Consider the following 25,302-nt stretch of genomic DNA (forward strand, 5'->3'; position numbering starts at 1 on the left):
TCAATCTTCATCTATTCTTGACTTTTGGGACAGAGTCCCCAGCTACTTTAGATTCCGGGTGGCCCTATGGAACGATATTTCTGAGAACCACAGAACCAAAGGAAGCTCTTCCCTTGAAAACCAGATCCAATTTGTAATGACTGATAAAGGTATGTGGAATAGCCCATGTTGCTGCTGTGCATATTTCATTCATGGAAGTCCTGGAATGGCAAACAGATGAAGTGGCCATTGATCTGGTGGAATGCAATCTCACTGTCTCAGGTAACTTGAGATTCTTTTTATTATATATGTAAGTAATACAGTCTCTTAGCCATTTTGATAAGGTAACTTTGGAAACAGACTTCCCTAAAGTTGGGTCGGAAAAGGAAACAAACAACTGTTCTGATTTTCTAAATTCTTTAGTTCTGTTGAGATAGAAATGTAATTGTTTGGACTCTGAGACTACCTTTGGAAGAAAGGATGGACTGGTTCTAAGGGAAACTCTATCCTTGTGGAAAATTAAGGGGATTTTGAGCATAAGGTCTGCATCTCAGAAACTCGTGTTGTGGAAGTTATAGCTATGAGGAAAAGCGTTCTCCATGAAAAAAACTTTAGGTCGCATGTTGCTGCTGGCTCAAAAGGGGAAAGCACCAGAGAGTGAAGAAAAATGGTCAGGTCCCATGGGGGGGGGGGGGGGGGTAGAGAGTCTTTAAATGGAGGCTTCAAGTGCAGAGTTCCTTTGAGGAATACTTTACATAGTCTATGAAAAATTAGAGGAAGGTCCCCAAAACCATTATGGAAATTAGAAATGGCAGCTAATTGGACTTTATCTGTAGAGGTGCAGGCCCCCTGATCAAAAAGAATGGTTAGAAATTCTAGAACTTTTCCCACAGAAACGGAGAAAGGATTGAGATGGTTATCATAAGCCCAGAATTTTCCACACTGGTGTAAGTATATCATTATGCCTGGCAACTAGTGGAATTGGAGGAAACAAGCTGTCAGCTTGAGATTTTGAAGGTTGGGGTGCACCAGTCCCTTAGGGTGAGACAGAAAGTCTGGAACTGGGTCCAGAATCCATAGACAGTGAACTAGATGAGGCCACAGTAAGGAGAACCAAATTTGTTGAGGCCAATAGGGTGCAATGAGGATCACTTTGCTTCTCAACCTGGCTGCTTTCTTGAGAAAAAGTGGGATTAGAGGGAAGGGGAGAAAGGCATTGAGGAGACCTGGGGGCTAATTGAGGAGAAGAGCATCTCTCTTGATAACTTCCACTGAGGGGGGATCAGGGCAAAGTAGCTTCTGCACTTGTTGTTTTGGGGTGCTGTAAAAAGGTCACAGCAAGGTTGGCCCCAGCAATGAAAAATGCTCCTCACCATCTTGGGATTGAGAGACCACTCATGTGGCAGTAGGATGCATCTGCTCAGTTTATCAGCTATCATGTTTGAACTCCCCGGGATGTGCATTGCTACCAGAAATCAGCTGGAGGAAATAGCCCATTGCCACACTCTCAGGACTTCTCGACATAGGGGGCTGGACTCGGTTCCCCCTTGTTTGTTGATGTATCAGACTAAAGACATGTTGTCTGATTGCATTGCAATGGTCCCTAGGGGGAGGACAGATAGAAAGACTTGCAACGCTAGAAGCACTGCCCTCAACTCCAGAACATTGATATGCAGATCGACCACTATTGGGGACCAAGTGCCTTGGACTGTTCTTCCCAGATAATGCCCCCCAACCCATCTGGGAGGCATCCATGGACACTATGGCTTTGGGCTGAAGAGGGACAAATGGACGGCCCATAGGATTTCCTTGGATTCCATCCACCAGGATAGGTCTTTTTTTGCAGCAACTGGTGATTAATATGGGGTAGTTCACTGGATGGGTTGGAACAGACCATTGGGATGCTAGAAGCCATTGTAGTAGGCGCATATGAAACCTCACTAATGGGACTAGAGTGATGGTGGCTGCCATGGACCCCAGCACTTGAAGGGCTAGAAGTGCTGGAATTTTGTTTTTGCAAAGAATGGGTTATACTTGGGATTTTATCTTCTGTAATCCATGCTGGGTAAGGGAGGTTACACAAGAACTGATGTTCAGATGAGTTCCTATGAATTCTAAGTTCTGAGAGAGATTAGCTGAGATTTTGTTTGATTGACTGTGATTCCCAAGCTCAGGAACAAATGCAAAATTAACTCTGTTGCTTGAAGTAGTAGATGCCTGGTGGGAGCGGTGATTAGCCAGTCATCTAGATATGGAAAAACCCAGAATCCATGTAGTCTCAAGTGAGCTGTAACTGCTGCCATAGATTTGGTGAACACCCTGGGGCCTGTGGTGAGACCAACGTGCAGCACCCTGAACTTGAAAATGACTGGCTCCTAACTAAAAGTGGAGAAACCTTCTGGAACATTTGTCTGTTTTTATGTGGTGGTATGCATCTTGAAGGTCTATAGAGCACATCCAATTGTTTACCTCCAAAAAGTGAAGTATAGATTGAACCATGACCATCCAGAATTTGGATTGTTGAACAAATTTGTTTTGAATGCTGAGATCCAGTATACATCTCCAGTCCCCTGTCTTTTTTGGCACTAAAAAGAAACTTGAGTAAAATTTGAATCCTATCTGGTCTGGTGGAATTTCTTGGATTACTTTTTTTTAGCAGCTTTTGGATTTCTAAGGCTGCTTGGTCTCTCTGATTGGGTGGAACATTGGGGAGACTTGTGAGAGATCTGGGATAAAAGGTGAAGGGGATTGAATAACCTCTGGTAATAATTCTCTGCACCCAAACATCTGTGATTATCTGTTGCCAGGCTTTTGCATGCAGTGAAAATCTTCCCCTGACCACTTCCAGAGATAAGCCATTGGGTCCCTTTTCAGGAGTGCTGGTAGGGCTGGCCAGAGAAAGAGTCTCTGGAACCCTGATTCTGTGGGCCATTTCTGCCTTCAGATTAGTGTCTTCCATTAAAGCTCCCCCCTCTGCCTCAAGGGGAGGCTTCACCATGTGTGCCTTGGAAAGGCCCTTGGGACTTTTGAACCACATTTTCTCACTCCTTTGATTCCTAGCGTAGAACCATTAGGGAGCACAAAAACATATGTCCACAGCAGATAGGGTCTTCCCATCCTTCTTATACCTGGCTAGAGTTTCTTTAACTTTGGGGCTGAGCAAAGAAGATCCATGAAAGGGAGCATTGACGAAGGAAGTCTTGAATGGTGCCACAAACTCACACAGGCACATCCAGGCATGTCGTCTGATAGCAACGCCTGAACCAGCTGACCTGGTCGTCCCTTTGGCTGCATGTAAAATGAGCTTCATGGATGAGTTAGAAATAGACTCCAGGGTAACTAACTGAGAGGCCACTTTTTCTGGGACTTTATCAGACAGCTCCTACTAGGGTGTCTGATAGTTCCTTGATCAGATCCACCTGGAGCCTAATAAAGTGTGCCAGAAAATTCAAGGACCTTAAGGCAAAGGTCGATGATGCATAGACACACTTTCCAAATCTCTCCATCTCTCTAGACTCTATGTTAGGGGGATGAGCAGAGGAACTTTCCTCAGCGAGTTCCTTTTTGGTGGCCGCCGCTACCACCATGGCATCTACTGCTAGCCCTTTAGTCCAATGTTGGAGGTCCTCAGGTGTGAAAAGGATCTTATCTGGTCTCTGTGGAATCGGTTTTATGGAGTCAGGAGATTTCCAAGCCCACTGAATATCAGTTTGATGAGATCGTCAGCGGGAGAGATCACCCAGGAAGTAGATGGGAGAGAACCAAAGGATTGCAAGTGCACAGACTCCTCAAAGGTAGGGTCTGTTTAAGGATCTCAAGAATGTCTCCAAAGGAGATGCCTTTCAGGGGGTGACTGGGGGGAACCCTCCCCATCATCAAAATCAATGTCAACAGTGACGGACTCTTCAGGGGAGTCCAGGTGTTCCGTTTTCTTCCAAGGATGCTCCTCAGTGGGAATGTCTGACAAGGTCTTGGAAGAAGGGATGTCCTCAGTTGGGATACCTTGAAAACTAGGAGATTGCTGTCTGGGCATGGAGAGTGGTGGAAGCTCCCTGTAAAAAAGGGTCAGTGGATGAAACTCCAACACAGCAGAAGCCACCTGAGAGCCTGCAGTGGCCAATCTTCTCTCCATAGCCTGGAAAGTAGGCCCCTCCCAAGGAGGGATGGGATCCCGGAACCAAGAAAGACAAACCCGGAACCGGGGTCGCACCCCACCCCAAGAGACTCACTTCCAAGGAAGGACCTCCAGCCACTGGAGTCCCAGGAGGTATGGACAACTCTGAATAAAATACAGGAGTCAACACAATCCTCTTGGGCCCAACAGTGGAACCACAATCTTGGGAATCCATCAGTTCCAAAGGGACCGAGGACATCAGAGCAGAGTCTGGAACCAAAGGCAAGGGGGCTGTCAGTGCTGCAGCAATAGGAACCTGAGTGGTCTAACTGGGGAGCTGTAAAGCCTCTGAGAAGGTCAGAATAGGAATAATTGGAGGAGTCCTGGGATAAAACATCCCTGCTCCAGGAGGGAGAGGGGGTTGGGAAAAGGAAGAAAGACTCCTAGCCATGAGCAGCTGGTCCAGCAATCTCACCACATTGACTTCTGTGAGAGTCTTGGAAGAGCGAACAGACAATCCAGAGGGAGAGTCTGGCCTTTCTATAAAGGGACTGGGGAAGCTGACCAAAGAAGGGGTGAATGGAAGGGGAATATTTTGTTGTGGGTGTATATAGAGGATCAATTTTCAGCACCGAAGAGGGGGGTATGACCTGTTGTGGTGCAGAAGGAGATGTTGGCACCAACTTGGAAACTAAAGGAGCCAGTGCTGACAGTGGTGCTGGTGCCGGAGTTGGTGCCAAAAGCACTAAAGTGACTGGTGCCAAAGAAAGAATCTGTTCAGAGAGCTTCAGAACCTTAGCTCTCGGTTCTGAGGAAGAACCAGCAGAAGGGGACTTTTGTTTTCTTGATGTCAGTGCCAATGGAAACGTCAGCATAGAGAGACTAGTTTTGGAACCAGAGGCCTTAGCAGACTTGTAGACCTTGGATAAAGCTTCTTTAAAGGGGGACTTAAGAAGCCCTTTGAGAATAAGCTTATTTTGATGTTCTACCAAGGCCCTACTACTGAAGGCCTGGCAGATAAGAGCACTATATGTCTAAAAGAGAAGCATCTAGACAATAAATGCAAGCCGAATGCCTGTCAGAGTTTAGTATTTTCCGGTCGCAGTCCTGGCACTGCTTAAATCAGTCATGCCTTCAGACTTATCTGCCATGTTGACAAGTGGCAGAAGAAAAGGTCAACAATCGCACCACACACACACACACACACACACACACACACACACACACACACACACACACACACACACACACACACAGATTGGAAAGGAGGAAGTTCTACCAACAATGGTAGAAAGAACTACAAAAATGGCAAAGAGAAAGGGAAAGAGGAAAGACTACCAGATATGGTAGGGAAAGAATATCAATGGGTATGGAATTGAAGAATATTAAGGTTTTATAGGAAAGAAAGGTAGAAAAACTAAAATATTTTAAATTGTACTTAGCTGTGAGAGGAGAGTTGGCTGACGCATCTTGCTGTAAGAGGAGCAAACGAGATCTGAGTTAAATGGGGAGGGTCACTGTGGGTAGAGTATTAGTTCGAGAGATTTTTGTCTGGCATGAGCTGTATAACAGCCTGACCAGTACCGAGGATTGGAACCAACCCTCAAGAGTCAAGAATAGATGAAGACTGACAACATCAGATCAACAATTTCTTACAGTACTTTAAAACATCATATACATTGCAAAATACTTTGACTATAGTATTTCTTTTTTTTTTTTTGCAAAATTGTTCTTCTAATAATCAGATTGAATGAGAATATCTTGTTTTCAGTGCATTGTAATTCGCTTTTCTATTGCATGGGGAACTATATCACTGGTGATACATTAAGGTACTAGCCTGAGGTCATATAACATATTGCTGACAATGTGTAAAATACTTGGTATTGCCGCACAACACATAATTATTAGAAATTGATATCATTTGCATCAGTTATCTTGGCAGAGAGTTTTGTGCTACACATGAATGAGTGAGATCTCTGCAGTGAACTCAGCCCATCCCAGCCCAGACAACAGATAAGTAATGAAGATGACACATTTTGTCTAAGAAATGGACAGACAAGAATGAACACAATACACATTTCTGCCTCTTGCCATTCCTTTATTTGCTCTGAGAGTGAGATTCAGCAGTTTGCTATGATGAAAGCCACTGAGCTATTGCAGCACGGCTACAGGCTATGGCGATGGTGACAAGATGAGCAGTAGCACAGTGGTTAGTCCTGCTGCTCTCTATTCCAGGGACTGTGGTTTAGCTCTTAAATCCAGATGTTGCATGGCTGAAGTTTAGACATATACTTTTCATGTCCATGTGGGGTTTCATTAAGCACTGTAGCTTCGTCCCACAGACACACTGCTTACATTGATTGGCACTGTAATAAAGTAACTAATAAGCCTATGGCCAGATTTGCACTTCTTCAAGATCCTCCCTGTACATGAACCTCTAACTGAGTGTGGTTTAATAATAACAAATGTGGGCATGAACGAGGTAGAAAACAACTTATAAACTCAAAAACAACCATGTCCAATGAAACAATGAAGCAACGGAGAAATCAAACGCAATTGATCATTTATTAAAACAAACGCATATAAAATAAAAACATGAACGTATTCAGTACTTCATTTTCGTTTAGACAATTTCATCAGATGTGGGCCATTACAAATCAATTCATTTAAATACTATGAATTGATGACATCATAACTTCAATTATCCAATAGTTAATTTAAAACCATTTGATATGTAAAATATAAGAATGACACAATGTATGCTTTAATTAATAAGAAAATAATGATGAAAAAGAAGTTATGTTCTTACCATAACGTTCCATGTGGAGTGTTCATCTCGCCTTTGTTCTTACACACGGGTTCGGAGCCGATCCTCGGCTCCGAGTCGGCCGCATAGCAAAGCTCTGCATCTTAGAGAAGCTCGAGACCAGGCTATATCCCACAATCCTCCCTGCCATTACTCAGATCTAGTTTGCAAGCAAACCAGACTAACAATAACCCTGAGGTGCTAAGGCTACATACTGCCACAAAAAAATTTAGAGACACCATCTCACTGACAAATTAACTAAGGGTAACGAAATATACCCGGAAGAGGTAAAGACATGTGGACCAGACTCTAGTCCTACTCGTTCTTCCAAACACGTGAGGAAGGGAAGGGGGGAATGTAAGAACAAAGGCGAGATGAACACTCCACATGGAACGTTATGGTAAGAACATAACTTCTTTATGTGAGAGTGTTCAATCTCGCCGTTTGTTCTTGCACACGGGTAGCGTCCCTAGCTCCGTCACCCTGAGTGACTCATGGAAGAACGTTCCTGAGCACAGTGGAACCAAAAGATGTCCTGTCTTTGGAGGCTTTGTCAACCCTATAATGGGTGATGAAAGTATGTGGTTTAGACCACGTGGCTGCTGCACAAATCGTGTCCAAAGGCAGGCAAGCTGCATGAGCCAAGGAAGTGGAGATGGACCTAGTAGAATGGCCTTTTGGTTTGGTGGGCAAGGCCTGATTTGACTTAGAATACACAAAGGCTATACAATCAGTAAGCCATTTAGAAAGCATACGTTTTGTAACTGCCATGCCCTTTTTATTGTCTGCAAATGCAACAAAAAGTTGATCTGTTTTTCTGTAGTCTTTAGTCCTGTCTAAATAAAATCTGAGCTGTCTGTGGACATCTAACTTGTGCAACATATATTCCAACTTGCTGGTATGGTTCTTGAAGAAAGTAGGGAGTTCAATGGACTGATTAATATTTATGACAGAACATACCTTAGGAAGGTAGGATGGATTTGTTCATAAAGAAACTCTATCTGGGTGAAAAATTAAGTAAGGCGGTTTAATTGACAGTGCTTGCAGCTCTGACATTCTCCGAGCTGAAGTAACCGCTACAAGAAAAAGTCTTCCACAACAGAAACTTCAGGAGGCAAGAAGAGGCTGGTTTGAAGGGTGGTAACATTAGTTGTGACAACAACAAATTTAAATTCTATGGGAATAAAGGGTCTCTGACGGGCGGTCGAAGATGGAAGGAACCTTTCATAAAAGCCTTACAAAGCCTGTGGGACATAATAGAAGAACCGTCCTCACCAACATGGAAGTTGGATATGGCAGCCAACTGCACTCTTAGTGTGGAAGTAGAGGCTCCTTCGTGGAAAAGGATGGAAAGAAATTCTAGAACTTTATGTAAAGGAGCAACCAGGGGGTCCAAGTGTTGACTAGATGCCCAGTACACAAAGCGTTTCCATTTACTCTTGTAGAGTTTTGTGGTGGAAGCCTTATGAAAGGCAACCAAAATGCGCTGAACTGCCGGAGAAAGTAGATCAGACCTGGCTAGGCGGGGAAGTGGAGCAGCCAAGCTGCTAGTTTGAGGGATAGAAGAGACAGGTGAGGAACTCCCGACGAATGTGTCAGTAGATCTGGTACTGGGTCCAGGATCCAAGGTTCCTCTGTTTGATGGGCTCGAAGAAAGGAGAACCATATCTGTCGAGGCCAGAATGGGGCTATGAGTATAATTGTCCTTTCCAGATTCATGGCTTTCTGAAGAAATTTGGGAATCAAGGGGGTAGGTGGGAATGCATATAGGAGACCCCGGGGGCCAATCGTGTATCAGTGCGTCCCTGGGGACATCCCCTGGAGGGGGTAGAAGGGGAAAATAGCTTCTGCATTTGGTATTCATCGGGGAGGCGAATAGATCGCAGCAAGGCTGGCCCCATTTGCGGAAAATTCTTTCCGCCACTTGTAGTTTGAGGGACCACTCATGAGGTAACAGGATGGCTCTGCTCAACCTGTCCGCAATGACGTTGGATGACCCCGGGATGTGCGTTGCTATCAGAAAGCGACCCATGGACTCTGCCCATTGCCAAATTCTCATGGCCTCTCTGCATAATGGGTAAGATCTGGTTCCCCCTTGTTTGTTTATGTACCAGACTACAGACATGTTGTCTGTCTGAACTGCTATTGTTCCTAGAGGTAGGAGGGTTTGAAAGTGTTGCAACGCCAAGAACACCGCCCTCATTTCCAGAACATTTATGTGCAGGTTGTACTCCATGTTGGACCATTCCCCTTGGACTGTTCTTCCCTGAAAAAGTCCCCCCCACCCTATCAGGGAAGCGTCCGTGGTTATAGTGGCCGTCGGATTTGGTAGAACAAATGGATGACCCATAGTGAGATCCTGGCTGGACACCCACCATGAGAGGTCTCGCTTGCAAGAATCTGTTATCAGAATCTCGTACATTAGGGGTAACTGCTGGAACGACCACTGTGTGAACAGCAGCCATTGGAGGAGCCTCATGTGCAATCTTCCCATGGGAATCGCAATCAGGGATGCTGCCATGAGTCCCAAAACCTTCAACACCAATTTGGCCGGGGCTTTCCTGCATTGCAGCAGAAGAGGAACCTGTTCCTTGAGGGATGAAGCCCTTACTTGAGGGAGCTTTACCAATGTTAAGCGCGTATCTAGGTCCGCTCCGATGAATGAAATATGCTGTGAGGGCAGTAAGACAGATTTTTTAAAGTTTATGGAAATCCCTAGGTGGGAACAAAGGTTGACTGTATAGTTTCTTGCTTGTATGAGGAGATGCTCGGTGGTGGCAGTGAGGAGCCAGTCATCCAGATAGGGAAACACCTGGAGTCCTAGACATCTCAAGTGAGATGCTACCACTGCCATGCATTTGGTGAATACCCTGGGGGCTGAGGTGAGCCCAAAGGGCAGGGCTCGAAATTGAAAATGACTGGCTCCCAGCCGGAAGCGCAGGTGATCTCTGGACATTCTGGCCATCTTGATGTGGTAGTACGCGTCCTTGAGATCTGTCGAGCACATCCAGTCGTCCTTCTGCAAAAATGGAAGGATCGATTGAAGCGTGACCATCCGGAACTTTTCCTTCTTCACGAAGGTATTGAGATTGCTGAGATCCAAAATGGGTCTCCAGTCCCCTGTCTTTTTCGGAACTAAAAAGAACCTTGAGTAAGTTCTGGATCCTTTTTGGTCCGCCGGGACTGGCTGAATGACTCTTTTTTTGAGCAGCTTTGACATTTCTATTGCTGCTTGGCCTCGCAGACGGGGTGGCACATCTGGAGACCTTCTTTGTTGGGGTGGAGTTGACATAAGGGGTATTTTGTATCCTCTGGTTACAATGCTTTTTACCCAGGAGTCTGAGGTGAGAGTTTGCCAGGCCTGTGGGTATAAAGCCAAGCGACCCCCGACTGCCTCCAGAGCAGGACAGTCGGGCCCCCATTCAGGAGTGCTGGAAAGGCTTACCAGGGATAGTATCCCTGTCACCTTGGTTCTGCGGACCCCCTCTGCCGCCAGGGTGGCGTCTTCCATGTCTGCCCCCCCCTGCCTCTGGGGGGGGTTCACTCTGTGTGGCCTGGAAAGATCCCTGAGTTCTACGGAACCACATTTTTCCGCCTTGTTGCCCTTTGGGGTACGGTCTGGATGGAACAGAAAAACGGACTCCGACAGCAGACAGAGTCTTTCCTTTCTGCTCACACCGAGTTAATGTCTCTTTCACTCTGGGCCCAAAAAGAGTGGCACCATCAAAGGGGGCGTTGGCGAAAGAAGACTTGAAGGCTTCCGCAAAAGAGCACAGCCGCATCCAGGATTGTCTTCGTAGAGCAATCGCTGAAGCTGCGGCCCTACTCGACCCTTCAGCCGCATACGAGATGAGCCTCATGGACGAGTTCACTACGGAGGTAAGGGTGTTAAGTTGTGCTGTTACCTTATCTGAAACAGCAGCATCTGTGTTACCCTGGAGGGTATCTCTCAGCTCCTTGATGAGATCCCTCTGTAGTCGTGTAAAATGTGTCAAATAGTTTAGCGAACGCATGGAAAAAGTCGCTGAACTAAAAATGCGCTTCCCGTATCTGTCCATAGTCCTAGAATCCTTATTAGGAGGATGAACAGAAGAGGAAGACTCCGACATCTCCTTTTTAGTGGCTGCGGCCACCACCATAGCGTCAACCGGGACTCCTTTTGTGAGATAGGTCTTGTCCTGGGGAGCGGTAATAAATTTACTTGGTTTTCGAGGGACCGGTTCCACTGTGTCCGGTGTCTCCCACGCCCTTCGAGCAATCAAATCCATTAACTCATCGAAGGGCGGAGTAACCCAGGAGGTAGAAGGTTGAGCACCAAATGCCTTCAGCAACACCGACTCGTCCTCAGTGGGGGCTAGAGACTGCCAATCACCCCTCTGTTTTATTATCTCCAAGATGTCCGCAAATGAGACATCCTCGGAGGGGGATTTTCGGGACCCCTCTGACTCATCCATGTCAGTGTCAGAAGTTAGAGATTCCTGTGGGGAGTCTAAGTGCCTCCTCTTGCACAATCTTTTCCTCGGGACCTCATTGGAGGGGGATTCCGGTGAGGCCTCCGAGGAACAAGGGGCATGCTCTAGGGATGGCTGAGACAATGGTGCTCCACGCTTTGGATGTGTCGTGGGAACAGAAACAGAGAGCGGCTCCTTAAGGGAGGGAGAAGATGCGTCCGATGAAGTGGTTGTCTGTGTAGACAAAACCTTCCTCATAAGGTCAAAAACCCCTGAACCTCGGGTCGAGGACTCCCCCGGTTCCGAAGAACATGGAAGAATCCGAGACACGGGGCCCATGGGTCTCGACCCCAAGGATGGAGCCGAGCCGATCTGCGCCGAGGCCCCGAGAGGGAGAGTCGGAACCGAAAGGTCGGTACGACTCTCGGTCCCGGAACCAAGGAGAGATCGTCGACTCCGCGACTCACCTATCGGTTCCGATGGAGTCGAGGTAAATGGTGTCGATCGTGCAATGGACGGTTTCGGCACCGAGGGCTCCACTATCATCGGCTCATCCTCTTCCGGCTCCGAAGACTGGATGGGTCTCGAAGGAGGACCTGTTGGAGATAAAGGAAGGCCTTCTAGTTTCGACACCAACTGGGAGGAAACTGCAGTCAATTTGGAAAGGGCCGTGTTCTCCATAAGTTTCTGCACGACACGATCCACATCAGTATCAGATAATGGTCTGGAAGATCGGGTCGAAGGGGCCGAAGATGGCACCGACCGAAGAATAGACGGTGGCGGTAGTTCCGACACCGGTTCCAAGACCTGGGGCTCAGTGAGAGACAAACATTCGATGCTCGGCCCCGAAGTCTGTGGAACCGGCGAGCGAACTCTAGAAGATGTACTCGGAGCCGATGACATGGGCTCCGACATCTTCGACCCCTTCGAAGACTTAGAAGCCTGGTCAGACTTGTCCAAGGCCTCTTGGAAGGCAGGCTTAAGTAGCGCCCTGTCAATAAGTTTCCTGCGTCTATCTGTCATGACCCTCCCACTGAAGGAATGGCAAATAGAGCAATCCTCTTGCAAGTGGCGAGGGCCAAGACAGTAGACGCAGGAAGTGTGGTTGTCAGTGATGGACATTTTCTGTCCACACTGACACCTTTTAAAACCAGACTTGGCTTTTTCAGACATAACAGTAAACTTAAAGAAGAGGGTATTTAAAGTTTAATAATTTTAAGTTTAAGAGAATTTACAGTTAAGTAAGGGTAGGCCCCAAAGGGAAACCTATAAAAATTAACTACAATATACACACACACACACTATAGTATAGAAAAATAAAATATCAAAAAACTATAGGAGTATAATAACTTTTGAAACAAAGAAAAAAGACTATCTTATCTGTCTAACAACAAAATCTCTGGTCCGAGCTCTCTGTAGCGATGTGACCCGTTGCAGCGGCAAACTAGATCTCGGTAATGGCAGTGAGGATTGTGGGATATAGCCTGGTCTCGAGCTTCTCTAAGATGCAGAGCTTTGCTATGCGGCTGACTTGGAGCAGAGGATCGGCTCCGAACCCGTGTGTAAGAACAAACGGCGAGATTGAACACTGTCACATTATATATTTAAAAATGTGATAAATACGCATTTAAAAAATAAATATGCATTTAAAAAAACTTTTACTTAAATTGCTTGTGTGACAATGAAAAAAAGATAAAAAATAGTGGAAATAAATAAATAAAAGAAATAAAACATATGTGGCATGGTTATGCAAAGCATGAATGTATTTATATAAGCCTATACTTAAAATGTAGTTAAACACAAATCAATTCATCCCTGCTGTTAAACACTTCACTGGTATGTGGAAGAGGCAAATGTTCTAAGCTTCTATAGCTTTGCTGCCCTTAATTTTAAAAGTGGAGCCAAGGACACATGGTCATTTAACCCTGGCCTTTTATTGGCTTCTAAGGTCAATTGCCACCACAGTTCCCTATATTCTGTTGATTCTTCCCACATACCACCTCTTTTTTCCTTTTTGATATTTTCTACAACATAAAACCTGAAACATGCATCATGACATTCCAAAGTGTGTCTGTATAAAGCATTATTGTCCTTCTTAGTCTGCATGTCATAGGTGTGCTCGTATATCCTTTTCTTAAGCTTTCATTCAGTTTTTCCAATATAGAAAGCCTGACACACTTGACACAAAGCTATATATACTAACCCACTACTTTCACAATTGTGATAACTTTTACTTTTTAAGGTTTTATTTCTACAGTCCAACACAATGCTTTCTTTGTTTACTATATATTCACACTGCAAGCATCTGCCACATTTAAATGTTCCTAATCTCCTTTTATTATTAGCTTCTTTAACTTTTTTATTTCTTTGTAAATGATCTTTCAGATTCATTCCATTTTTGTACACCACCTTAATCTTTTCTTTGCTAACCATTTCCAGATCCATAAATGTGAGGAATTTACTCCATTCCTTATTAAAGATGTAAACCTAATGAGTACCATAAAGTCTATATAAATCCAAAACAAAACTGCTGTCTACACAGGAAATATTTATATTAAACATACAGAAAGAGATGGACACACACACACACACACACACACACACACACACACACACACACACACACACACACACACGCGCGCGCACACATACACACAAACACACATACACACCCACAGATATAAACATACATAATCTTTCTTAGTAACAGAAAGCCCTGACTGGTATTTCTTACTTTGTTTATGTTTTAGGCACTCAGTACTGGCGATATGACAGTGAAAATGGAAGGGCTTACACAGAAGATCCTCAGGGATACAAATACCCTCGACGCATCTCTCAAGGGTTTCCAGGAGTCCTTGGTCCCATAGATGCTGCCTTCTTTGACCGGAGAACACAGTATATTTATTTCTTTCATGATCAGATGGTGAATATTTATTTACTGACATTTTGCTAACAGATTATCTCACTGCTCCTTTTCTGAGAGAACTGACAAACTGATACTGAATTAGATTTGCAGTGCCACATATAGAATGACCTTGAAAAAAATAAAGATATCATATGGCACAAACCAGGGTAGCATAGCAAAGCACATGTAATAAAACAAAGTAAATTAGCACCCACTGTTTCTACTTTGCAAAAGTACATCTTAAAGCAATGAATCCTAGATTGCCAAACAGTAAAGCCAAACTACACAATATACCAATGGATGAATATCAAATTTCAAAAGCTCAAAATTACAGCCTTTCTATATTACTATTTTGTTAAGCAGAACAAAAAGAAGTGAGTACAGTGGATGACTAATTCTGCATAGTGGTGCTATATGAAAAGCATTGGTACTCAAAAGATAGAAAGGTAGCTAACAGAAGTCTGTTAACAGTAACATGTAGAACATACTCTAATATTTAAATTACACAGAATACAAACATAAAAATAACAGCAAAGTGAATATGAATACAGATATTGTTTTTGTAAGGTTGAAAACCCCCCTTCATCCTTCACAGAGAAGGTCTATGCCCCTGTCTTTTAATCATTACCTCTCAATCTGAAGTTGTACATCCTCAGAGTAAATTAAAGGTGTAGGGACTTAGCTATCTACATGAGAAAGGGTTGAAGAGAAGTTGAATGATAATTTAGAAAACTTCAGAATGTATATGATTTCATGATGTGTTATGCAAATCTAGGATTATCTGGCTATTTATGAAATCTGCACAATCTAATTTTAGGCTGATTTTTATATACTGTCTTATGCATTAAAATTATTCCCAATGCATATTTTTGGTAAAGGATAAATGGAGATTCCCACCCACAACCCCCCAATACACACACAAACACAGGAACACACATTTAGTAACTGTTAAGGACTACGTGGCCCATTTAGTCTGCCCATTTCCTTATTTATTGGTGAATTACATATTCTGCTTAATCAACAGCTATTTTCTTGTTTACCCCACCCCTCACAAACATTGCATTATGTATGTCCCAATGCACGCTTTGATTATTTTACTATTTTTTTCTCTGTAACCTTTCTGCACAGCTAGCATTGTCTCACAGCTTGTGGATCTCAGTTCACATCTGATATGCCTTTTGTATGGAATTTGCATGGTCTGTCCTGTGTCCATGTGGGTTTTTGCTAGGTGATATGGTTGTCTCACACTTCTCAAACAGTCGCTACTACGCAACTTTGTGATTCTTTAAATTGTCTACAAATGTGCATGCGGCATGCAATCAGTGAATATGTGTGTGTGTTTGTGTGTGTGTGTGTGTGTGTGTGTGTGTGTGTGTGTGTGTGTGTGTGTGTGTGTGTGCGTGTGTGTGTGTGTGTACGTGTGTGTGCGTGTGTGTGTGTGTGTGTGTGTGTGTGTGTGTGTGTGTGTGTGTGTTTCTCTGAGTGCTCTCTGATGGACTAGCAAGTATTACATCCAGGATTAGTTCTCTGCCTTATGACCACTGAGAGCTGGAATAGCTTCCAGCTCACTTTGAACTGTGAATAGGGTAAAGTGAGTGATGAAGAATTAATAAAATAATATCTGAGATGACTGAGAGACACCCAATTTCTTTTCAGTGAAATAATACTTTCTCTTATTTTGATACAGCCTGGGAAAATGGACATGGTCTAGGTTTTTTAATTACACATGACTGCTCACAATAATGTGACTGCATGGGATACAAAATCCCATCCAATGCCCTCAACAAGTGTTGGTTATTAGGGTCATGGTCTCATAACTCATAACACAGACACCAAACACCTTTAAATAATATTCAGTACAAGCTAGGTAAATGAAGATTGACCTTCAGGGCATGTAGGATATATAGGACTTTTGTCCTGAGCTATGGGCCTACACCATTTACATGAAAAAAGTCTCCAAAGAAACCACAGAGGAAAGATACAGAGTTTGGCTTCCTAGGCCCTTTCCTCTTCTCTCTAAATTCAGTGCCTTACAGTTTGCAGTTTAAATGCTTGATTTGTCACTAGTCATATGATCCAGGAGACCGTCTGAGAGTCTTTGCTTTGGCTCATTAGCAGCAGTACAAAAGAACTGCCTGCTCACACCCTTGTTCTCCCCCTCCCCTTCCCTGTTTTTACCTTAAGCCAATCCCAAAGTTAATAAATATTACCTGTGGCAAGCACCATTTTTAAAACTACAACCACCCTTTGTCACTATCATATGCTCATTTATCAGTTTACTATGTTACCTGTTTCCAGACCCCTCATAAGAGCTACTACCAGGTTCTCTACCTGCTTCGCTTTGCTCCCCACCCTGCCCCCTATTCCCTCTCACCCCCAGTGGTCCTACCTTTATTACACTCACAAACCCCTCCCATCTTTCCAATAGCCAACCACAGTGCTAACCTAACACTACCTCCTCCATCTTCCCACTACTATCACACCTCCTCTCTCCTTGCATATCTTACATCCTACCAAAGCTCCATCATTCCCCCACTCAACCACTACCACTTTACTACTACTCACACCACCACTCATGTCTCACCCTCACTCAGCTCCCCTCCCACCAACTCAAGAACCATCCCTATGCACCCCCCACATATTCTACCAACTATATTACTCAAACATAAAGCATCCCTACATCTTAACATAGTAACCCTCCCACCATACCTTTTACCCACACATAACAATCATAAAGTTTCCCTAATAAACAAACACATTTAAAAAATGAGAAAACGAATAACCTCATGCATATCAAAACTAGCCCTAAGTGGAGACATCCACCCCAATCCTGGTCCTACCATCTCCAACCCCAATCCTCATAATCAGACTAGAAACCACAACTTCTCCCATATCACAGCCAATAGAAAGCCAAGTGACTTCCTTCTACTAAGCCTAAATATTAGAAGTATATCCAACAAAGTCCATGAAATCCACGCCACCATAGACTTGTACTCCCTAGATATAGTCATACTGACAGAAACCTGACTAAAACCTCACATTACCAGTGAGCAAATACTCCCTACCGGTTACGGCATACTAAGAGTAGATTGGCTAAACAAGAAAGGAGGCGGTGTAGCTATAATATGTAAACAACATCTAAACATCCAGATCTTAAAATCATCAGCTCCACAAAACAGGCAATGAAGAAATAATATATACCAACCTCAAAATAAACCAAAACAAAACCATCAACATAATTGTATGCTACTTCCCACCTGGCCAAAACATCCCTCCAATAGAAAAACCTCCTCAGCTGGTCTACCCACCATCTCCCCCAAGAAATTATAATTTTAGGTGATTTCAATATTGACTGGCAATCCTATTCTGGCAACCATCCAACCCATCATGTAAACCTTCATGGCTTCACCCAACTAGTCCAGTCACCAACCAGGATAAATAAAAACTCCAGCGAGCACACTACCCTGGATTGGATACTAGTCAGTAACAGCCCCCAGTCATATATAACAGGCTGCTTATCAGATAGCCTCAGTGATCACTCCACAACATTCCTACTCAAAAAATACCTATACCAAGCTAAACCTGTCATCTACCGTCAAATACGTAAAAAACTAAACTTTAAACCACTCATATTCATCTCATCCCTCAAAGAATGTAACTGGCATCCTCTAAAGTACCTCAGTCTTGATGACGCAGTTGAATTTTTTAATACTACCTTCCTGAGCATCCTTAATTACCATGCCCCCATAAGACTTTCCAGAACCAAAGCACAACCCTCCCCATGGCTACAGAAAACCGCTAAGTCAGAAATGAAAAACAGGGATAAAGCCTGGGAGCACTGGTGCAAAACCAAAACCCCCTCAACTAGACAGAAATTCCTAGAACTACGCAACAGAGTCAAAATGCTAATAAAACAGGACAAATTCCAATACTACCAGTCTGCCCTATACTCCTCCCAACACAGCCCCAAACAATTCCGGTCCTCCATAAACTCCATCCTCCACCCAGGTAAAGTCAGTACCCCTCCTCCTAACATCCCTCACTCCTCCGAAAATATTGCTATATCATTCAACGCACACTTCACACAAACAATACTATCACTAGCTAAACAACACAACATTCCTCCACTCCAACCAACACCTTCAACTAGTAATCTCCCCACTGCCTTCTCTTTTTCTCCTGTACCTACCTCCAACATAAAAAAACTCTTAACTAAACTTAAGCCCATCAAATTAGCAACAGACAACTTCCCAAGTGAATACTTACAAATCGCAGCTGATGCTCTGGCCTACCCAGTATCCATCTTGATTAACCGATCTATGTCAGAAAGTTACATTCCCACACTGTGGAAAGTATCACATATAATTCCCCTCCACAAAGGTGGCCCCACCACAGAACTAACCACTTACCGCCCCATAGTTATTCTCTCTCCACTCTCCAAAATACTAGAGAGATGCATACACTCTCAGGTCTCAGACTACCTCCTTACTAACAGCCTCCTTTCCAATACTCAGCATGGTTTCCGACCAAACCATAGCACCACCACTGCCTTACTCTCCTTTACTAACACTATCCTTCAGCATAAAAACAATGGCTATCTCTCCTCTGCTACTTTCCTAGACCTATCTAAAGCATTTGACATGGTCCCACACAAACAACTAATCTCTGTCCTCAATAACCTATCCTTTTCTCAATCAGTAACCAACTGGTTTCAGAGTTACCTGTCTGACAACAACAATCCATTGTATAGCAGAATGACATATCTCCCCAACTACCTGTCTCCATAGGGGTTCCCCAAGGATCCATCCTTGGACCCCTACTCTTTCTGTTTTCACCAATAATCTAGCCTCTGCCACCAAACATGGCACACTCATACAATACGCAGATGACTCAACCATCATCTGCTCAGCCCAGTCCCTACCCAAACTGCAAAAAGTCACACAGGAGGCCTTTTCCTCTGTTTAAACTTGGTTATCCGATGCGCAATTAATACTCAACCCAAACAAAACTAAACTACTCATCTTCCAATCCACCAAACATACTCATTGTGTAAGTCCAATTATTACTGATATGTTGGTTAACAAGGCTCTATCTAAAGCTAAAAACACTGCCTCCATGGGACCAGATGGTGTCCCAGGCTGTGTCATACGTGAGCTCCAAAAGGAATTAACCCCGCATCTTAATACCCTGTTCAGTCTCAACCTCTCCACAGGATATATGCCCATAGAATGGCGCACGGCAACGGTGGTCCCGCTACACAAGGGTGGGGCCACAACTGACCCTGGGAACTACCGACCAATACGCCTGACCAGTCTGATCTGTAAGGCTATGGAGTGAATCATTATGGAACTTATAAATGGAGAGATTGGGAACCTCCAGTCGCTGGACCCCACACAGTTCGGCTTCGTCAAGGGCAGATCATGCTTCCTGAACCTGGTGGATTTCTTTGAGACAGTTGCTCAGGCTATAGACAAGGGAAAGGAGGTACACACGGCTTACCTTGACCTTGCTAAAGCATTTGACACCATTCCCCATTCAGGTATTATTGATAAGCTCACCAGCCTGGGCATAAACCCTTACGTCACAAGATGGATTGCAAACTGGCTCTCAGACAGATCCCATAAAGTAAGAGTAGCGGGATCTATGTCCGAATCCAGACCACTAACGAGTGGTGTGCCTCAGGGCTCTGTCCTGGGGCCCCTCCTGTTTGGCATATACCAGATATAAGTATTTTTTGTGGCTTTCCCACTGTTATTAAGCTATCGACTGCATTTCGCCTGTTTTACTGCTACTTTAAGTGATTTCTGCATTTTACACTGTTTATTGCACTTTAAGTTACTAATTGTTGCAAATTGTTTCTGTAGGCTACACACTAAAGTGCGCTAGCCGATTTACAGCATTTATAGCATTTACTGTCTGTTTTTTTCCTTATCTCTGTAATAAAACAAAAAAATCTCTTGTTTTCCCACTTTACTGAATTAGAGTAGTCCAGTTTCAGAGTTGCTGATCCCTGGGCTTTGTTTTTAGTTCCTGTTACTGATCCATTGCCTTATTAGGAAGGAGGGAAGTTTCTTTGCTTACCAGTGGGAGTGGGAAGCACTGAGCGCCTTTTGTCCGATTTGGTGAAGTTTCAGCCAGAAACTAATAGTCCATTGCTCGTTTTGGGCCACTTCATAGCTCCCTTACGGCCCCTGCTATAAAACACGCTAAACTGTACTGCTGATCTAACCAGCATATCCTATAACTGAAAAGTTCATCTCTACTTGATTCCCAAGTAGACTATTCTCTATCTGTAAAGCCTAGCACTTACTCTTACAGTACTTGCACCTTGATAAAGCACTCTTATTATAGATAGTACCCCACCAGCCTAAAACCCACTTCCCCCGGAGTCCTTTGAAAGTTCTTTATCTACTACTTCTAGTATGTCGAGGGATCAGTTGCTAGTGTCCTCTCCAGCTCAACTGGTGTACCTGGGAATATTGAGGCAATGTTACAATTGCCTCATGTACCTGAACAATCCTCTCCTTCTCCCACAAAACACAAATACATGCGAGAGATGCAACTATATGGCCAAACTGGAGGCTGAGCTCTCTCAACATAGGACTGGCAAGACCAGACAGGAGGAGAAGGTAACCACACACAATACATACCCAGTCACACATGGTACCATCACAACTTCAAATCATACACATACTCACACAAAGACATACTCAGAGGCTCTGATCAAAAATTTACCAAAACAGCAGAGGCCACCAAAGCAGACACCCAAACAACTACCACCTCACGACCCAACACATGCAACACATAGACCACACAGTCAGAGTGTCAAACAGTCACAGCCCTTAAGGCCAAACAAAATGCCAGACACACTTGTCATTGGTGATTCCATAGTCAGACACACTGGCGTCCGCTCACCAGACTGAGTAAGGAGAAGGTCACAGTAAGCTGCCTGTCGGGTGCTAGAATCCGCCACATAACGCAAGCACTCAGGTCTCTCAACAGCAGGTACAAGTCGACTCAGTCATTGTCCACGCTGGTGTCAGCGACCTGAGGCGTACCTCCTTGGACTACATGAAAAAGGACATCGAGGAGCTCTCTGATTATGTAGCCCAGGCAGGTATGACCCTGACCTTGAGCAGTATCCTACCTTCACCTAGAATGATGCCACAATACAGTGATAAGATGATCAGCTTTAATAACTGGCTTAAATTCTGGTGTCATTCAAAGGGGATCCAATGTCTGTCTGCCTGGGATGACATGCTGGACAAGCCACGCTGCTTCGCAAGGCGGCTTGCACCTGTCACCCTGGGCTTCCGGATATTGGCAAAGGCTCTTGCCACCCCATAGTGCCTTTTTAGGCAAGGCTCAAATTCTAAACCTACCACCCTAGAACACCAAAAGGAAAAAACTAAGGGTAATGCTGCTCAATGCCAGAAGTCTCAATCTCAAGATGCACGCACTCGAGGCCCTTCTCAATATGGAGAACATCGATGTCTGTGCTGTGACAGAAACCTGGTTCAAGGCTCCTGAGAGCACCCCAGCACTAACAGGTTTCACCTCATATCATGAGTTCCGGCCCCTAAATCCGGGCAACACCAAGAAAGGAGGGTGTCCATATTCATAAAGGACACCCACACCTCAAGGTTGGTGGCAACGCGATGCATCGGAGACCATCCAGGTGCAATTAACCATAGGCAAGACTGCTCTGCAATTTGTAGCATGTTACAGGCCACCCTCTCAAACTCAGGAACCTCACATGGCCTTCCTGAAAACATTGGAGGATAAATGTATCTCCAAACACCATCATACTAGGTGACTTCAACTACCCTAATATAGACTGGGAACACTACTCAAGCCCGAACACTCTAACCCAAAGATTCCTGGAGTTCATAAACTCAAATGCCATGGAACAACTAGTCACCATCCCCACAAGAGGTGAAAACATACTTGATCTCATCATCACGAACATGGGATCAAAATGTTCAACACCGGAAGTATACCCTCACTGGTGAGATCAGATCATAAACTAATCTCGCTGGAGGTCCTCATCCGCCCCACCTGAAACAAAAAGACCACAGTGAAAAACTTCTCAAAAGCCGATTTCACACTTCTAAAAACTAGTGTGGTCTCCTTTAAGGCCCCTGAGCCAGTGGTAAACATTACTCAAACCACTGAATCACTTACAAATGCCTTCTACCAGCACCTACAGGACTGCATGGATCAGGCAATCCCAAACAAAACTAAGACTCTCTGTACCAAAGGCAAGCGTCCAGTCTGGTGGACCCCAGCCATAAACAAGCTCTACAACAAAAGGAGGAAGCTACTACAAGATAGAGCAAAATCCTTGAAAGGTAAGACACCTTTGATCATTATAAGTAAAAACTAAGAGCTCTCATAAAATCATCCAAGGCAAATTTTGAGAGAAAAATCGCCAAGGACTCTAAAGACAATCATAAGGCCTTCTTTAGCTATGTTAGAAACCTAGGAGGAAACTCCCAGATATGCTCAGAATTAGTTCAAAATGATGTGAAAATTACTGAACCTACACACATTGCTAACATACTGGCTGACAGGTTCAGTGCAAACTTCTCCCCTCCCAAAAGGAGAGATATCTATTCCAGAGGATTGTGGCCCCCAAAACATCTCCAACGCCCAGGTGAGAACTGCCCTCACTAAAGCAAAAAGCACAGCAGCCATGGGACGGATGGTGTCCCCGGCTGTGTGCTTCATGAACTCAACGAGGAATTAAACCCACAGTTAGGACAGCTGTTTAATCTTAGCCTCACCTCAGGATCATTGCCCAAGGAGTGGCGCCTGGCGACTGTGGTCCCACTTCATAAGGCGGTGCCTCCACAGACCCTGGAAATTACCGCCCATTAGCTTGACAAGCCTTATCTGCAAAGCCATGGAGAGGATCATAATGGAACTCATAAATAAAGACATAGGGAACTTGCAGACTTTGGATCCAACCCAGTTTGGCTTTGTCAAAGGCAGATCCTGCCTCTTAAACTTGGTTGACTTTTTCGAGACAGTCACCAAGGCCATTGATGAGGAAAGGCAGTCCATACAGCCTACCTCGACCTGGCAAAGGCCTTCGACACAATACCCCACTCAGGTATCATCGAAAAACTCATCAGCTTGAATGTAAACCCATACATCACAAGATGGGTTGCAAACTGGCTAAGCGGCAGAACCCACAGGGTCAGAGTTGCTGGAGCCATGTCAGACTCAAAGCCTGTCACAAGTGGTGTCCCACAGGGCTCAGTCCTGGGTCCACTCTTGTTCGGCATCTACTTTTCTGAAGTACAAGCAAACACAGGAGGGTTATGGCTGACAAAGTTTGCAGATTACTGCAAACTGGGCGCCATAGTCGAAAACACATCTGACACAGATATCCTCCAGAAGGGCCTCACAGAAACGGATAACTGGTGCCAGAGCCATGGCCTGAAGTTAAACGCCAAAAAATGCATAGTCATACCCTTTGGGAAAAACAAGGTTACCCCTAGCTACCATATAGATGGCAATCCACTGAGCACAGAAAAAGTCATCAGGGATCTGGGGACCCAAGTTGACAGTAGCCTTTCGTTTGACACTCATGTTGCTAAAGTAGTTAGGAAAACCTTCTATATCGCCCACCTGATCATGAAGGGATTCACATCTAGATCAAGGGAGGTCATCGTCCGCCTGTACTCATCACTCATTAGACCTATGATTGAGTACAATGCCCGTTCGAATGTATCTGACCAGACACCTGATGCAGCTTGAAAGGCCCCAAAGTTCCTCACCAAATGGATAAAGGGTCAAAAAATATGTCTTATGCTGCCCGACTGAAAGAACTCCAGCTCTATTCAGTCTCATACCGCTTGCTCAGAGGTGACCTGTGCCTGACATATAAGGCCATGTCAAACCCAGATTTGATGAATATGCTTCACCTCAAAAATCTAGATCCCTCAGAACCACAAGGGCGGGAGACTTAAACCTTGACATGGTTATAAATAGAACGTGCTGGAGGGACAGATTCATCACCCAGAGACTCCCTATGCTGTGGAACAAAATCCCGGTACATGTGAGGCAGAGCACCTCGCTGGCCTTGTTCAAGAGGAATCTTGACCAATGGATGGGAGATCGCAGATATACCCCAGGGATTACTTCAGTGTCACTGCTTGACAGAGGCACAGAAAAATGATAGGCATAGTTTTTATTCAAACTAAAGGGGTGGCGAAAGCCACATAACTATGGGCTAGGCTTATAAATGCCCTTGGGCAGATAGCCTAGTATGAACCTATGAACCTATGAACCTATGAACTTCTCAGAAGTACAGGCAAGCACGGAAGGGCTGTGGCTGACTAAGTTTGCGGACGACTGCAAACTGGGTGCTATAATAGAGTCTCCGGCTGACATGGAGATCCTCCAGAAGGGCCTAAATGAGACTGATGCATGGTGTCAGAGCCATGGTCTCAAGCTAAATGCAAAGAAATGCGTAGATAAAATACAGCAAGAAAATAAATGAGCTGGATTTAAACAGAGATCATCAGACAGGTGGATTTGCAGACTGAGTGCTTTCTGGCAAATGCAATCAGTTCTTTCAATGCAGAGAAGTGTAGCAATTAATTGAATTTGAATAACTGTAATAATGTATGGATTTAGCTAACACTAGGAATACATTCAATAACATTTCTACAAAGATCATCATTATGAAACAATATTTTCTTTGGAAAATATTTAAGCAATCTATTGCAGAACTATACATACAAAACATTAAATTTGAACGACTTACATTTAGGCTCCCGAATTAACATTGCCTTTAGCTGTTTTTTAAAAATGATCATCTACAAATAAAGTGCCTGTTGTCCTTGAAGAATAAATTGCCTATGTTACATTAAAAAAATGATAAGCTAGTAATATTAGATGGCAAACTGATAACAGGTTCATAGTTACTATGTATCTCCACCAAAGAGGACATTCTCAAGACTGCAGCATCCACCCCCTTTAAAAGTTCAACACAGTACAATATCAGCCATCCATCTATATACTGTGGGAGTAGAAC

The 25,302-nt window shown here is 44.3% G+C and overlaps 1 protein-coding gene across 1 annotated transcript in view; it reads left to right on the plus strand.

Moving 5' to 3' along the window:
• Nucleotides 1–25,302, plus strand: part of LOC122810545 (matrix metalloproteinase-21-like) — a 161,575-nt gene that overhangs the window by 62,472 nt on the left and 73,801 nt on the right. The window contains exon 5 of the mRNA XM_044082127.1: nucleotides 14,101–14,273. Within this exon, the coding sequence (XP_043938062.1) occupies nucleotides 14,101–14,273 (173 nt within the window). The remainder of the gene's footprint in view (nucleotides 1–14,100; nucleotides 14,274–25,302) is intronic.

The sequence above is a fragment of the Protopterus annectens genome, chromosome 9.part0 (assembly GCF_019279795.1).
Source record: "Protopterus annectens isolate FY-2018-M chromosome 9.part0, PAN1.0, whole genome shotgun sequence".
Lineage (NCBI taxonomy): Eukaryota > Metazoa > Chordata > Ceratodontiformes > Protopteridae > Protopterus > Protopterus annectens.